The sequence below is a fragment of the Scyliorhinus torazame genome, chromosome 12 (genome assembly GCF_047496885.1).
Source record: "Scyliorhinus torazame isolate Kashiwa2021f chromosome 12, sScyTor2.1, whole genome shotgun sequence".
Taxonomy (NCBI): Eukaryota; Metazoa; Chordata; class Chondrichthyes; order Carcharhiniformes; family Scyliorhinidae; genus Scyliorhinus; species Scyliorhinus torazame.
In genome coordinates this window covers 211,098,324-211,115,201 of record NC_092718.1, presented here as the reverse complement: position 1 = coordinate 211,115,201, position 16,878 = coordinate 211,098,324, and the positions used below count along the sequence as shown (strand labels likewise).

At 52.1% G+C, this 16,878-nt stretch overlaps 1 protein-coding gene across 1 annotated transcript in view; it reads left to right on the top strand.

The window, feature by feature from the left end:
* Positions 1-1,229: 1,229 nt before the first annotated feature.
* Positions 1,230-16,878, top strand: part of aldh3a2b (aldehyde dehydrogenase 3 family, member A2b) — a 22,508-nt gene continuing 6,859 nt past the window's right edge. Inside the window, exons 1-8 of the mRNA XM_072469863.1 lie at positions 1,230-1,436; positions 6,326-6,498; positions 9,190-9,421; positions 11,577-11,662; positions 12,342-12,550; positions 12,734-12,851; positions 14,058-14,199; positions 15,349-15,515. Coding sequence (XP_072325964.1) covers positions 6,337-6,498; positions 9,190-9,421; positions 11,577-11,662; positions 12,342-12,550; positions 12,734-12,851; positions 14,058-14,199; positions 15,349-15,515 — 1,116 coding nt within the window. The 5' untranslated portion in view covers positions 1,230-1,436; positions 6,326-6,336. The remainder of the gene's footprint in view (positions 1,437-6,325; positions 6,499-9,189; positions 9,422-11,576; positions 11,663-12,341; positions 12,551-12,733; positions 12,852-14,057; positions 14,200-15,348; positions 15,516-16,878) is intronic.

Here is a 16,878-nt window from a genome sequence, read left to right as displayed (position 1 = left end):
CGGACCCCCTCCCCAACCCCTAACCTCCACCCCGGCACGGACCCCCTCCCCAACCCCCAACTTCCACCCCAGCACGGACCCCCCCCCAACCTCCACCCCGGCACGGACCCCCTCCACAACCCCCAACCTCCACCCCGGCACGGACCCCCTCCCCAACCTCCACCCCGGCACGGACCCCCTCCCCAACCTCCACCCCGGCACGGACCCCCTCCCCAACCCCCAACCTCCACCCCAGCACGGACCCCCCCCAACCTCCACCCCAGCACGGAACCCCCCCCAACCTCCACCCCGGCACGGACCCCCTCCCCAACCTCCACCCCGGCACGGACCCCCTCCCCAACCTCCACCCCGGCACGGACCCCCTCCCCAACCCCCAACCTCCTCCCCAGCACGGACCCCCCCCCAACCTCCACCCCGGCACGGACCCCCTCCCGGCACTCCCCCGGAGCCCAGCCTACTCTAACCACCGCCCCCCCCCCCCCCCCCCGCCGCACACACACAAGCCGAGACACACCTCTCCTCAGGCAATCAGTCTGCGGCCACGCCATTTCCTGCCCAGAGCCAACCCCCCAGGCCGTCACTCACCTCCTCGCTGGTCGGCGTGAGCCTGGAGCACCGGGTCACGCCGATGAAAAGGAGGTTTGATTCACGTCGACGTGAACGGTCATCACGTCAACGGGACTTCGGCCCATCCGGAAGGGAGAATATCGGCAGGCCGAAAATCGGCTGCCTTGCGCAGACCCGTGCCATTCTCCGCGGCAGCGGCGCGATTAACGCCCCGCCAACTTTTCTCCCTTCGGAGACTTCGGCAACCGGCGGGGGCGGGATTCACGGCGGCCAACGGCCATTCTCCGACCCGGCGGGGGGTCGGAGAATGACGCCCATGCTCCGGACACAGCCTCAGAATGGGAGAATCCGGCCCCGGGAGGGAGTCAGAGCTGTCACCATGCAGCAGTGGGAAGTCACACAGAGCAGGGAAAGAGCGGAGGTTCCCCCTATCCTGAATCCGCAACACAGAAAAGCTGCAGCCCAGAAATGTGCGGCACCGGGACAAGTGGACGGAACCATTTCCCTTGCAACCGCCGCGATTTAACGTTGACCTGCGCGCAGGCAGCCCCGGGGTGCGCCAGCGGCGCTCGCAAAGAGCCGCAGGGGAAAGAGGAAGAGCGCGTGTGAACGTGATCGCATTTCGACTTTGATTATTGGTTTGTCCCATTCCGGCTGCCGCTGTTCTGCAATTTCCCCGTCGGCAGCAAAAACGAAAGAGGCGAAAAGGCAAGCAGTGGAGTGGCGGAGCAGCGGCGTGGGCTGGAGCGCAGTGCCGGCGTTCTCTCTCTCTCTCACTGATCCAGCTCTCACTGATCCAGCTCCTCTGTTCCTCCTCAGGACAGTCACCTCTTTCCTCTTCCCTTCTTCCCCCAAGCGCTGGGAAAAGTGTAAGTGTCATTTCACAAACTGCCCTGGGAAAGGTGTTGGTTTGTGCTCCTCGCCGGGGTCTACCTGATCCAGTCAAACTCCACCCACTGCAACCCACATCACCCAATTCATCCGACCCCATCTAACTCAACCCAAACTCACGTAAATGCCACCATAATCCAGCCCAGGGTGTTTCCCTGTCTTCAACAGATCTCCCCCCCCCCCGCCCCGGGCAGGGCTGTATGTAGACTGTTGTATCATTTTGCATGGGCCAGGTTGTCCTGAGGGTCCCAGGTTCGATCGCCAGCTCGGGTCACTGTCTGTGCGGAGCCTGCACGTCCTCCCCCCCCCCCCCCCCCGTGTCTGCGTGGGTTTTCCTCCGGGTGCTCCGGTTCCCTCCCGCAGTCCAAAGATGTGCAGGTTAGGCGGATTGGCCGGTGCTAAATTGCCCTCCGCGTCCAAAAAGGTTGGGTTACGGGGAGAGGGTGGAGGTGTGGGCTTGGGTAGGGTGTTCTTTCTCAGGGCGGGTGCAGACTCGATGGGCCGAATGGCCTCCTTCTGCACTGTAAATTCTATGAAAGAGCCCACAGAGGGATTTGGACAAATTGGGTGAGTGGGCAAAAACTTGACAGATGGAATATAATGTAGGGAAATGTGAAGTTGTGCACTTTGGCAGGAAGAATAAAGGAGCAGAATATTATTCAAATGTAGAGAGACTGCAGAAAGCTGCAGCACAGAGGGATTGGGGGGGTCCTCGTGCATAAATCACAAGAAGCTAGCAGGCAATCTCAGCAGGTAATTGGCAAGGCAAATGGAATGTTGGCCTTTATTTCAAAGGGAATGGAGTATAAAAATAGGAAAGTACTTCTAAAATGATACGAGGCACTAGTTAGACCTCACCTGGAATACTGTGAACAGTTTTGGCCCCCTTATCCAATGAAAGTTATCCTGGCAATGGAGGCAGTCCAGAGAAGGTTCACTCGGTTGATCCCGGGTATGGAGGGACTTTCTTATGAGGTGAGGTTGAGTAGGTTGGGCCTGAGCTCTTTGGAGTTTAGAAGAATGAGAGGTGACCGAATTGAGACATGTAGGATTCTCAGGGGGTTTGACAGGGTCGATGCTGAGAGGATGTTTCCCCTTGTGGGAGAGTCTGGGCCCTGAGGACATAAGTAAGGGGTCACCCATTTAAGACCGGGATGAGGAAGCGTTTATTCTCTGAGGGCAGTGAATCTGTGGAAGTCTTTACCGCAGAGAGCTGTAGAGACTGAGTCATTAAACATCCCTACAGTGCAAAAGGAGGTCAATTTGGCCCATCAAATCTGCACCGGCCCTTGGAAAGAGCACCCTACTTAAGCCCACGCCTCCACCCTATCTGTGTAAACCCAGTAACTCGACCTAACCTTTTGGACACTAAGGGGCAATTTAGCATAGCCAATCCACCTAACCTGTACATCTTTAGACTGAGGGACGAAACCCACGCAGACATGGGGAGAACTTGCTGACTCCGCACAGTCACCCGAGCTGTAATTGAACCTGGGTCCCTGGAGCTGTGAAGCAGCCGTGCTAACCACTGTGCTACTGTGTCGTATGTTCAAGGCTGAGATGGACAGATTTTTTTAGTCAGGAAGGGTGTCAATGGTTATGGGGATGAGGCAGAAAGTGGAGTTAAGAATTATAAAAGACTGGTCCAGAAGATGCGATCGCAAGGGATTGGGGGCAGAGTTCTAGATGGGATTGAGGATTGGCTGACTGACAAGAAGAAGAGGGTTAGGATAAATGGGTCCTCCTGGCTGACTGACTAACAGGGTGCTGTAAGGGGCAGTCCTTGGAGCTCAACTGTTTACAATCTATATAAACGATCTGCAAGCAGGGACAGAAGGTAACATAGCAAAATTTGCGGATAATACTAAACTAGATGGGAAAGCAGGCAGTGAAGAGGCGATAAAGAGTTTACAGGTGGATATAGATAAGCTAGGAGATTGGGCCAAAGTTTGGCAGATGGAGGTTAATGTGGATAAATGTGTGGCTATCCATTTTGGGTGTTAAAATAGGAAGGCAAATTATCATCTAAATGCAAAACAGATTCAAAATGCACCTGGGCATGGGGATTTGGGTGTATTGGTTCATGAATCTCAAAGTCAGTATGCAGGTATAGCAGATAATTAAAAAGGCAAGTGGAATTTTAGCGTTTATTGCAAAAGGACTGGAGTATAAAAGTAGAGAAGCGTTGTTGCAATTGTGTAGGGTGTTGGTGAGACCACATCTGGAGTATTGTGTCCAGTTTTGGTCTCCTTATTTGAGGAAGGATGTGGTGGCATTGGAGGCAGTTCAGAGGAGGGTCACCAGATTGATTCCGGGGATGAAGGGGTTGACGTACGAGGAGAGATTAAACAGTCTGGGCTTATACTCGCTGGGGTTTAGAAGGATGAGAGGGGATCTGATCGAGGTGTATAAAAGGGATTGATAAAGTAAATGTAGACCAAATCTCCCCCCCCCCTTGTCGAGCAATCTAGAAGGAGAGGTCACAGATATAGTTTGAGAGGCAGTAGATTTAGAACTGAGATGAGGAGGAACTACTTCTCGCAGAGGGTGGTGAATTTGTGGAACTCGCTGCCCCATAGTGCTGTGGAGTCTGAGCCACTAAATGTTTTCAAGAAGGAGATAGATATATTTCTGATAAAGAAACGGGTTAAAGGGATATGGGGAACCGGTAGGGAGGTGGATTTGGGACCAGGAAGAGACAATCCAGCGACCCAGGGGCGTTCGGACTTCGGGGTGAAGAGTTGCAACCCTCATGAGATCTGCGGGGACGACCTGATTGATCGGCCCGTGGGGCGCGTGGAATAAGAGTTTCCCCACTAATGAGCGGAGGCCTGTCAGCTGGGTCACATAGAATCAACCCTTAAAAGGCGGCCCGGACTGGGTCCTGCATGAGCGGCAGTCCTGGGTGGGAACAAATGTGCTGTGTGCAGAGTTATGGCCTTTTCGTTAGGCTGTAAATGAACTGATTCACCTTCTCTGGTCTCCTGAGCTTTTATAGACCAGAAGGGGGAAGCAACGTATTTGTAAAATGGAGCCAGACATATTGGGCAGCACGGTGGCACAGTGGTTAGCATTGATGGCTCACAGCGCCAGAGAACGTAGTCCGATTCCTGCCTTGAGTGACTGTATGGAATCTGCATGTTCTCCCCGTGTCTGCGTGGGTTTCCTCCGGGTGCTCCGGAGTTTCCTCCCACAGTCCAAAGATGTGCAGGTTAGGTGGATTGTCCCTGCCAAAATTGCCCCTTTAGTGTCCAAAGGTGAAGGTGGGGTTAGGGGATAGGGCAGGGGGAGTGGGCCTTGGTAACATATCCTTTCGAAGGGTCGGTGCAGACTCGATGGGCTGAATGGCCTCCTGCTGCACTGTAGGGATTCTGCGATTCTATTCTATTGATAATCTGGAAGTTAAGAAGTGGTGATGTGCGAGGAAGAAACTGAGTTTACACAACTGGGGGAGGAAGGCAGATTTGTCTGTTATCTCTTGTGTTCCGATAATCTTTTGAAAATTGCATCAACTGAAACTTGCTGAGTTGGTTTTGCTGAGCTTCACCTTTGAACCCTGAGTTGTTGCATTTGCGAGGAGCTATTACTGTACCTAATCGGTACAGAACGGCTGAACAGGCAAGAGACGTTGGACGTTGGGAAGCGGCAGGGAGGGAATGGAGAGATTCATGTTCAGAATAAGAAGGGGGAGTGGGGTGCTGATTGCTGATGTGATTGTGGCAGCTCTCCACAAAATGATGCAGAACAAGCCAGGGATGATGCGGTGGGGTCTAGGAGGAGCGATCAGACGGGAGATGGGAGTCAGCTTTACATAGTTGAGTGTGAGGAGGAGCTTTCTTGGTGAAGAAACAAGTACAAGGGGTGAAGGCAGTGATGGAGGAAGAGCTCGGAATTATATTGAGCTCAGTGCCTTCCGGTGAAGGTAAAGGGCTGGAACTAAATGTTAACCTCTTGTCAGTTACAGACACTGACTGATCTGTTGTACATTTCATGTTTGAGTGACAGGACCCTCCCAAATTTGGCTCTCCGCTTATTACAACATGATTCAGCAGTATGTTATGGGCCAGGGTTGAGAGAACCCCAAAGTGTATCATGGAGTTCACCTGACCCACAACTTTTAATAGATTGTGGTATGGGGAGCACACGGCCCACTCTACAGGTGTGGTACAGCAGAAATGGAAAAGTATTTTTTAAAGAAAAACAATGTTTATTCTATGAACTCAAGTTAACCTTTTTAAAACATACAGTGAACATCTTAGCAACCATTAATTAAAATACAACCCCCAAAGAATACAACACTAAGTAATCCTTAATAACTTCCCAAACAACATCCTGAAGACAGAAGAAACACCTTTTTAACAGAAGCACATTAGGTTTACATTCACTACTGAGAACATTTATAATTCTGAATTCACCAAATGATCAAGAGATAGTCTTTTCATGGCAGAGAGATCAACAGTACACCTGCTCTGTCTGGCTTCAGCTCCAACACTGAAAATGAAACTAAAACACACCCTGCAGCAAACAGCCTAAAACGAAAGTAAAAAGCTGACAGACAGCGCAGCTCCACCCACACTCTGACATCACTGCAGTAGTAAACACCCATTTCTTAAAGGTACTCTCACTACAGATATTTATATATACACCCATTCATAAACGCCCATTTCTTAAAGGTACTCTCACATGACAAGTACCTACTAACCCATTCCTATCGTTCGGCCTCTTCCTGAATCACCAAAATAACAACTCTGTGGAGATGGCCAAACACAACTTTCAAATACACAGCATGGCCCCTATTTATTTATTGTACATCTTGGCACTGTTGGTGCTTGGTGAAACTTAGTCATTGTTTTGTGTTCCTTGGCAGGTTGACACATCATGGAACAGATCAGGGCTGTTGTGTCCGGTGCGAGAGCCGCCTACAACCAGGGGAAAACTCGCTCTGTGGAATTCCGCATTCAGCAGCTGAAGGCGCTCGAGAGGATGATCACTGAGAAAAAGGAAGAGTTCTTAGTGGCGCTCAAAAAGGACTTGCACAAGGTTCGAGACAGTTCGTGTTCAGCATTTTAGTCATAGAATTTACAGTGCAGAAGGAGGCCATTCGGCTCATCGAGTCTGCACCGGCTCTTTGAAAGAGCACCCCACCCAAGCCCACACCTCCACCCTATCCCCATAACCCAACACTAAGGGCAATTTTGGACACTAAGGGCAATTTAGCATGACCAATCCACCTAACCTGCACATCTTTGGACTGTGGGAGGAAACCGGAGCACCCGGAGGAAACCCACGCACACACGGGGAGAACGTGCAGACTCCACACAGACAGTGACCCAAGCCGGGAATCGAACCTTGGACCCTGGAGCTGTGAAGCAATTGTGCTAACCACTGTGCTACCGTGCTGCCCACATTTTAACCAGGTTGCACAGACCCCTTCTCAGTTTGCACCTGCGGCGCCATGATCAGTTGACAAAGTGTTCATCCGCCCCTGAATTGTGTTCAGTTTCTTCTCGTGTTCTCAATTCTGGCCCTGCCTGGGTTGTTTTCGCCAATGCACCTTCACGCCCTGCCATTCGCTCTGCCTCGATGGCATTGTGGGCCATGGGAAGATTGATGGGGATGATTAACAGTCCGATGCAATGCTCTTTCCATGGGAATAACTCTCTTCATACCAGGCAGTCAGTTGGTTAGTCATGTTAAGCAGGAGGGTTTTATCGGCTCGCTCAACTCATGATATGGATGGTATGATAGATTTCACCCCTATTGAAAGGTAGCCCAATCTGCCTGGGCTTCCTGTAGTATCCATGCGCATCCTTCAATGTACACCGCTCGTTGCGATATTTAGCCTTGTCGGTTTTTCACCAATCTTATGCAACAGCCTAAGATGGTGTAGGCTAATTTAGTGTTTGATCCTCCACCCAGGAGGTCCACGTTCGAATCGCGCCAATTTTGGGTGTGCCACCCCGAGGAGTGGAGGTAACCCTGAGATGCCCTTTCCAACAAGCGAAGTGTGCTTCCTGAATAAATGGCATTTTTTTTTTTTAATGAACATTTTATTGAGGTATTTTTTGGCATTAAAACCATAACAATATAAACAATGTACGTGAGACTATAAACAAAGTGCAAATACCACCTCCATTTATTAACCAAATACCACCCACCATTAATTAACCCCCTAATCTACGCTTACCTAACACCCCCCCCCCCCCCCTCCCCACCCGCTGATGATTAATTTTCCGCAAAGAAGTCGACGAACGGTTGCCACCTCTGGGCGAACCCTAACAGCGACCCTCTCAAGGCGAACTTGATTTTCTCCAGACAGAGAAAGCCGGCCATGTCCGATAGCCAGGTCTCCGACTTTGGGGGCTTTGAGTCCCTCTGAATAAATAGCATTGACGACCCTGTGAATTATTGCCCGGTGTCGAACTGCGCCATGGTACAACAATATCAATATCGAGAAACAAACATGCTCAGGACAGAGGGGCAGTGAGAAAACAAAACAAATGCTGAACAAACAAAGCAGGAGACCAAATGCCCTTTTTTGTTATTTAATGGGATTTGAGCGTTGTTGACAACGTTAGCATTCATTGCCCGTTACCAAGTACTCTTGAGAGGCTGGCGATAAGCGGCCAGCTGGAATACAGCTGAGTGGCTGTAAGACCGATTCAGAGGGCAGTTAAGAGTCAGCCACGTTGCTGTGGAACTGGAGTCATGTCGGAGAATCGCCGGGGACTGGCGTGAATCCCGCCCCTGCCGGTTGCCGAATTCTCCGGCACCGGAGATTCGGCGGGGGCGGCGGCCCCCCCCGCGATTCTCCGGCCCGAATGGGCCGAAGTCCCGCTGCTGGAATGCCTGTCCCGCCGGCGTGGATTAAACCACCTCTCTTACCGGCGGGACAAGGCGGCGCGGGCGGGCTCCGGGGTCCTGGGGGGGGGGGGGGGGTGGGGGGGCGCGGGGCGATCTGGCCCCGGGGGGTGCCCCCACGGTGGCCTGGCCCGTGATCGGGGCCCACCGATCCGCGGGCGGGCCTGTGCCGTGGGGGCACTCTTTTCCTTCCGCCTTCGCCACGGTCTCCCCCATGGCGGAGGCGGAAGAGACTCCCTCCACTGCGCATGCGCGGGGATGCCGTGAGCGGCCGCTAACGCTCCCGCGCATGCGCCGCCTGGAGATGTCATTTCCGTGCCAGCTGGCGGGGCACCAAAGGCCTTTTCCGCCAGCTGGCGGGGGGGGGGAAATCAGTCCGGCGCGGGCCTAGCCCCTCAAGGTTAGGGCTCAGCCCCCCAAGATGCGGAGGATTCCGCACCTTTGGGGCGGCGCGATGCCAGACTGATTTGCGCCGTTTTTGGCGCCGGTCGGCGGACATCGCGCCGATACTGGAGAATTTCGCCCCTGAGCTCTATCCTATAACGGGAACTCAACATTTTAAAACTGTGTTCCCCGGGTCCTGCACTCGACTCTTCCCATGCCCACCTTGTGAAGACTATTCAGGATCTTGTATACTTTCAATTGGAGAGAAAGAGAGGGGTGAATTCACAAAGGCGTTACAACTTGAACTTCAAATGTGAGGCTTTTGGGGAATGGGGAGTGGGTTTAGGTCAGCGAGGACTGGGCTGAAGAGTGAGTGAGACAGGCTGTGGGTGGATGTGGTTAGCGGTTTGAAGTGAGGGGGGGGGGGGGTTGCGCGGGGAGGGGGGAAATATGCTTGAAAGTGACTTTCTTCATTTGAATTTGCAGAATCCATTTGCCGTGGAGATCTATGAAATGTCCGGCATTCTAAGTGAGATCTCCCTGGCTATAAACAAGCTGCCTGAGTGGGCCGCGCCCGAGCACGTGCCGAAGAGCATGATGACGTTAATGGACACTGTTTATATCCACCGTGAGCCTCTCGGAGTGGTCCTGATCATCGGGGCCTGGAACTATCCATTGGCTACAGTGGTCCAGCCTTTAGTTGGGGCAATAGCAGCAGGTAAACGTTCGCCTGATTATTTCCCAATCTCTCCGGGAAAGGTTTCAATTGATAACCAGTGATTTATTTTCTGTGCTGTGATTTGTTTTGCTTTTCAATCGCTTGCCAACTCCTGAGCTTTCCCCAGTTTTCTTTCTTTGCTCCTCTTTCTCTCTCTCTCTCTTCTCTCCCCCCCCCCCTCTCCTCCTCTGGAGGTAAGGCTTCGTTGGTGCTCTTGAGGTAGTAGGCCTGATTTTGACACAACCTGCCCAGCAGGAACTGGTTCCAATCAGACAACAGGTTTTACTTGGCATTTCTTTTTTTTCCAGTTCTGGTTGGGTTAATATCTGGCCTGGTGGGTATCAACTGACCGTTTGCTCATGGAGGGTCTGGGGGAGGCGGGGGGAGGGGGGGGAGGTGGCAGGGTATTGTGCCTTGCAGCAGAGTCTGCTCCGGCCCTAATCTGACTGCCAATCTGAACTCGGGCACATGAGCCTTTTCTTCTTTCCTGGGACGTGGCCATCTCTGGCAAGGCCAGCATTTGTTGGCCAAGCCTAGTTGCCCCTGGATTGAGTGGCTTGCTGGGCCATTTCCGAGGGGCAGTTAAGAGTCAACCTCATCGCTGTGGATCTGTGATCACGCTTAGCATGGTGGTTAGCACTATGGCTTCACAGCCCCAGGGTCCCAGGTCCGATTCCCGGCTTGGGTCACTGTCTGTGCGGAGTCTGCATGTCCTCCCCGTGTCTGCGTGGGTTCCCTCCGGGTGCTCCGGTTTCCTCCCACAAGTTCTGAAAGTCGTGCTTGTTAGGAGAATTGGACATTCTGAATTCTCCCTTTGGATTGGATTGGATTGGATTTGTTTATTGTCACGTGTACCGAGGTACAGTGAAAAGTATTTTTCTGCGAGCAGCTCAACAGATCATTAAGTACATGAGAAGAAAAGGGAAGAAAAGAAAATACATAATAGGGCAACACAACATATACAATGTAACGACATAAGCACTGGCATCGGATGAAGCATACAGGGTGTAGTGTTAATGAAATCAGTCCATAAGAGGATCATTTAGGAGTCTGGTAACAGCGGGGAAGAAGCTGTTTTTGAGTCTCTTCGTGCGAGTTCTCAGACTTCTGTATCTCCTGCCCGATGGAAGAAGTTGGAAGAGTGAGTAAGCCGGGTGGGAGGGATCTTTGATTATACTGCCCGCTTTCCCCAGGCAGCGGGAGGGGTAGATGGAGTCAATGGATGGGAGGCAGGTTCGTGTGATGGACTGGGCTGTGTTCACGACTCTCTGAAGTTTCTTGCGGTCCTGGGCCGAGCAGTTGCCATACCAGGCTGTGATGCAGCCTGATAGGATGCTTTCTATGGTGCATCTGTAAAAGTTGGTAAGGGTTAATGTGGACATGCCGGATTTCCTTAGTTTCCTGAGGAAGTATAGGCGCTGTTGTGCTTTCTTGGTGGTAGCGTCGACGTGGGTGGACCAGGACAGATTTTTGGAGATGTGCACCGAACATCTGTATAACCGAACAGGCGTCGGAGTGTGGCGACTCGGGGATTTTCACAGTAACTTCATTGCAGTGTTAATGTCAGCCTACTTGTGACAATGATTATTAAAAAAAAAAGGTCAGGCCAGGTACGGGTGGAGGATTTACTTCCCTAAAAGACATTGGTGAAGCAGATGGGTTTTTACTGCAATCAATGATGGTTTTATGGTCAATGTTACTAAGGCTCCCTTTATATTCCAGCTTCATTAAGTGAATTTAATTTCCAGCTGCCATGGTGGGATTTGAACCCATGCCCTCGGAGCACCAGTCCAGTGCCATCACCCATATGCCACCATCCTCGCTGCCTCCCCTCCCAAAGTGTGAGAGCCACCGACTAAATCCAAGCCTAGAGAATTCGGGAGTGATCTCTTTAACCAGCGAGTGGTTAGATTGTGCAACTAACTAGCAAGGGGAGCAGAGTCGAATAAATGGACTCGTTTCAGGACAGACTAGAAAATTACATGAGGGAGAAAAGAATAGGAGGAAATATTCATGGGCCTGGATAGGAGAAAGTCCCCGTGGAACCCAAACACTGGCCTGGACATATTGGGTTGAATGTTCTTTCCTGGGCTTTATTTTCTCTGTCATAACTTGTCGGTGATTTTTATTTTTTGCATTACGATCCCGTTCTTAGGAAATGCTGCAATCTTGAAGCCATCTGAAGTGAGTGTGAATACGGCCCAGTTACTGGAACGAATCCTCCCTCAGTACTTGGACAAGGTGAGTGCAGGCTGGGCCAGGCCGAGCCGGGGAGGGCGTAACGGTGACAGGAGCGGGTTGGGCAAATCTGTTTGACATCACTCCCCCGTGCGGCTGACGTTTTGTGGAAAGGAAGAGCCGACTGGGGTAGAGCGAAAAATGGTGTCCCCATCAAGGTGTGATTTGGATGTTGAAGGGGAGGGGGGGGGGGGGGGGGGGGGGATGTTGCAGTGACCATTTTGACTCCACTTTGTACCTCAGTGTGAGCGACCATTTTGACTCCACTTTGAACCTCAGTGTGAGCGACCATTTTGACTCCACTTTGAACCTCAGTTTGAGCGACCATTTTGACTCCACTTTGTACCTCAGTGTGAGCGACCATTTTGACTCCACTTTGAACCTCAGCGTAAGCAACATTTGAGCGATCCTGGAAATCTAAACGCAAAGTACAGCCCCCCCTCAAGTATTTGAAAAGGGTTATAAACAGACAATTGATTTGGGTGTAGACTGGCACACACATCATACTGGCAATGTATCGGGGAATATGGACCTTGAGGTACAAGGTCAGTCATGATCTAACTGAATAGCACAATAGACTTGGGCTAGGTTGCCTTGGAACCCTCCTTCATATTGAGGGTGACAGTATAACTGTGGTCTGTGGAGCGTCAAGCTTGCTTTTGTTTTTCAATCCTTCCTCAAGGACCTTTACCCCATAATTAACGGAGGGCCAACAGTGGCGACCGAGGTGTTGAAGAATCCCTTTGATCACATCCTGTATACTGGTGGTACCAATGTCGGCAAGATTGTAATGGAGGCCGCGGCCAAAAACCTGACCCCCGTGACCCTGGAGCTTGGTGGGAAAAGTCCGTGTTATGTTGACAACAACTGCGACCTGGACGTAGCCTGCAGGTTGGTTTCTGATTGAGGTTGGAAGGTGCGTCACTGCTCCAGTAAGCACTGATTTTTCTGGGTTTGGCGTGTTTGGTCCCGCTCTACGAACGTGGCGAAGTTCTGTAGCTCCAGAAGCTCAATTTGAATTACGAAAGCATTAGCCTTTTTCCTTTTTGCGAATAATTTGTTTATTCTTTGTAGACGTATCGCGTGGGGACGGTACACTAACAGTGGTCAGACCTGCATCGCTCCAGATTACATCCTCTGTGATAAAAGTATCCAAGATGAACTGGTGAAGAAGATCAGCTCAACCATCGTCGTGAGTTAAAAAGCAGAATCTATCAGTGATATTTGGAGAAACGGTGGTAAATAGTTAAGCGGCCATCTTGAATACAACTGAGTGGCTGCAAAGCCGTATCAGGGGGCAGTTAAGAGTCAGCCACATGTGCTGTGGACCTGGAGTCACGCGTAGGCCAGACCAGGGTAAGGCAGGCAGATTTCCTTCCCTAAAGGACATCAATGAACCAGAAGGGTTTTACAACAATCTGGCGATTCCAAGGACACGATTCAAGATGCTAACTTCTTGCTCCAGATTGATTTAACTGAACCTGCTCTCTATCCTATAACGGCAACTCATAATTTAAAAACCGTGCCCCCCCGGGTCCTGGACTCGCCTCACAAGAAGCAGTTAAGCAACCCCAGGCAGGAAAATGGCGTTGGGGCCACAATCCGATTAGCCTTCGATCTTCTGGAATGTGGACCAGGCTCGATGGGCTGAATGACCTGTGCTGGCTCCTATTTCTTGCGTTCTTGTGGCAGTTGGCACCTGAAATAAGAAAATCCGAATAATCTGGGCCAAATGTTTAAAGTATCTGTCGACAGTCTGGTGTTGCAGTCACAGAGAATACAGCGGTTCAGCTAGCCAGCTCACTACCGCCTTCTCGAGGGCAATTAGGGCAATGAATGCTGGCATAGACAATGAGACCCACATCCCACGAGTGAATAAAAGAAATGGCCACCTGTCACGCACCCTCCAGGAATCGGAATGGAAATGAGATTGTTTGAATGGGGGGGGGCGACACCTTGAGGAACGTTATTGGTTTTGTTTAATTCAGTCCCTGGGTGTGGGCATCACTGGTAAGGCTGGCACCTATTGAGCACCCAGACGTGCCTTCGAGAAAATGATGTTGGGCTTCATTCCTGAGCCGTTGGTAATGATTTTCTTGCCACGGATTGGTCCACTCGGCCATATCGAAGGGCAGTTAAAAGTCAACCACGTTGGCTCGTGCCTGGAATGACGTGGATCCCAGACTGGGTGAAGGACGGGCATGTTTCCCTCCGTGAAGCACGTCGGTGAACCCATCGGAGTTTTATAACAACACGACAGTTTCATCCTTGCTCCATTTCGTGTCTCAGTCCTTTTATTATTGATCCTCTCAATTAGACGTTGCCCCCTTATGTTGTAGCATCAAGATGGCCATTGGAGTGTTCCCTGTCTGACCGTTCCTGACTCGGTCTATTCCAGGAATTCTATGGCGCTGATCCCCAGAAATCCCCGGATTATGGACGTATCGTCAACACGTGGCATTTTAAGAGACTGATGTCCTTGCTGGAGGGAGCGAACGTGGCGTACGGTGGCCAAATGAACGAAGAGGATCTTTACATAGGTACTTGTATAGGCTGTGGGAGGTGAAGTGTAACCGTTAACCCAACTGCACAGTGACTTCCACATTGTTCCGCTTAGTCACAGGATCGATACAGTGAACCCACTCGGGACAAAGTACTGGTGGAATGATGGATAATATTTGCTTACAGAACAAATATTTTGTTAAGAACACGCACAATGCAGTCTTATACTGTCACCAGGCTGGTTTAGCACAGCGGGCTAAACAGTTGGCTTGTAATGCAGAACAAGGCAGCAGTGCAGGTTCAATTCCCATACCGGCCTCCCCGAACAGGCGCCGGAATGTGGCGACTAGGGGCTTTTCACAGTAACTTCATTGAAGCCTACTTGTGACAAGCGATTTTTATTATTAATACGAATAATCTCTCACTCGGGACAGCCGACCCATTCTCCTCCTTGTAACTTTCTCTGGGTCACATTTGAGAGCCTCTCCCCCCATCCCCTTACCCCCAGCACCGTAAGGGCCCACATCCCTTGTCGCCTCCCCGAAAAGTGTTCTTCTCTGCGGGTCTTCCATTCTCCCTCGCTACATCAGCGAGGTAAGTGAGTGGTGATTTGTGAGTTTTCCCTGCACTGATTTTGACAGCTTCTGAAACCAAGTCCGTGTTTGTGCCTTACAGCTGACTGGGGAGAGGAGCAGAGGCAGGGCCAGCCCTTGGGCTGGGAGTGGGTGTGCAGACTGGTGCGCAGGTTGAGGGCGGGCTAGGCTGCGGATGAGCAATGGGTGGGGGTAGGGGGCGCGAGAGGTAGACGAGAGGCTGGATACTGTGCAATGGCTCATGAGGTCAAGGTTGGCGGCCGGACATTATCTTACCCCCACCCCCACACCAGTCCTTGTCTTTGTGGCTTCTCCATGAACTTTGCACTGCGGTCAAGAATTTGGGAGCAGGAACTGTGGTTTCCCGAAACTCCGTCCCAGCCCTGAGTATTCTGACGTGGAGCGGCAGGCCCTTCTGTAGAGAAGTGAGGGGTGTTCCTGAACCGCTGGCTGTACCTAGGTGGAGTTGGTGGGAGGCCCGGGAACAGATGTGCCTGAGAAGCATTTCAGTCCGAATGTCCGTGATGTTGTTTGTCTGTTGATCAATGGCCCTTTCCCATTGCTAAATCGAGCCTCTTGTTAATATCTGCTCAGCTCCCACAATCGTGACCGATGTGGATCCCAACTCCAAGATCATGCAGGAGGAGATCTTTGGGCCATTGCTGCCGATAGTCACGGTCGCGAGTGCCGACGAGGCCATTGGCTTCATCAACAAGCGGGACAAGCCTCTGGCTCTCTACATCTTCTCTCAGGACAAGAAGGTGAGGGTTGCAGCCTCTGTGGCTGCTTTGTGTTTCGTTGGTTGGTCTCCAAGACCTTGAACTCTCTGGCCCCTATCTTCCGTTTTACAATTTGACGTATATTGGTTTCAGTGCTTTCTTTGAACTAACTGTTGTCACGGTGCGTGCACCGGGGAGTGGAGAAGCCAATTAATCCGATGAGTGGCCAACTCAGTCTGACCAGGAAAAGGCTCCAGGATTAATCCTGCGGCCGTGGTGAGTTTGCCTGGGCCTCTGCAGTCCTGGGTTAGCTTGACCAGCCTGGCGATGGCCCATCTGAATCCAAATGAAGTATCAATGTGTGTCTGATGCCTGGTGAACTATATCACAGCAAGGACTGAATTCCTTCATGTAAAAGGCATATGTTGAGACAAATCCCGGTTGAAAAGTCATGTTTAAACCTTACAAAGTCGTTGGACGGGATTCTCCGATTGGCGACGCCGAAATCACATTCGGCGATTGGCCAGAGAATCCGTTTGGATGCCGAAATCGGGACGGCGCAGTTTTTCGGACCTTCCGCCCCCCTCAAAAACGGCATCATTGCTGAGTACGCCACACGCCGTTGGGACCGTCACAGAGCGTCACCCGAGGTCCTCTCCCGGATGCTCCGCCCCAGATGGGCCGACTTCCCGGCGGCGTGGGACGTGTGCGGTCACAGTTTCCGGGGGCCTCGCGTGGCGGCTGCGGACTGTGTCCGGCGCTGGCAGAGTCGGGAGGGGAGGGGTGGTGGGGAGCCGTTCCGCTGGTCAGTGGGGGCTTCGACGGGGGCTAGAGGGAGGGGGGGGGTGGTTCGGGGTTGGCAAGTGGGGTTACGGGGGGCACTATCCGGCAGGCTGGGTCCGGGTGCTGCCGGTGTCGTGTTTTACGGCGCGCCCGCTGCAGGTCGCCGTCCTGCGCAAGCGCAGCCACAGACCCAACAATTCTCCGGCCGTTCCGGCCGTAGAGATGGGGCTTTACGTGGCGCAGCTGGCAACCCCTCCACCGGGCGGAGCATCGGTGTGGGGGCAGCGCCGACTCCTTGGTCGTAAGACCAGACACTTCCTCCGGACATAGACTCAAAATCGGAGAATCCAGCCCATTGTTTTTTGCACAGCTTCCACCCAGAGGACGTGCCTGCAACCTGTCCCCAGCTCTTCCCAGGAGCCCCATTAGTGACCTAGGAAACCCCACCCTCTTGTCAGCCACTTCCTGTTGAGAGAGAGCCTGGAGAGAGAGCCTGACCTCTAACTCCATGCCTCGCTGCAGCCGCTGTGCTCAGATAAGGGGTTCGCCGTGAAGGCAGCCATTTCTGTGAACTCCCAACACGGGAAGCTGCCAATGCAGCCTTCATTTGAAGCTGCCCCTG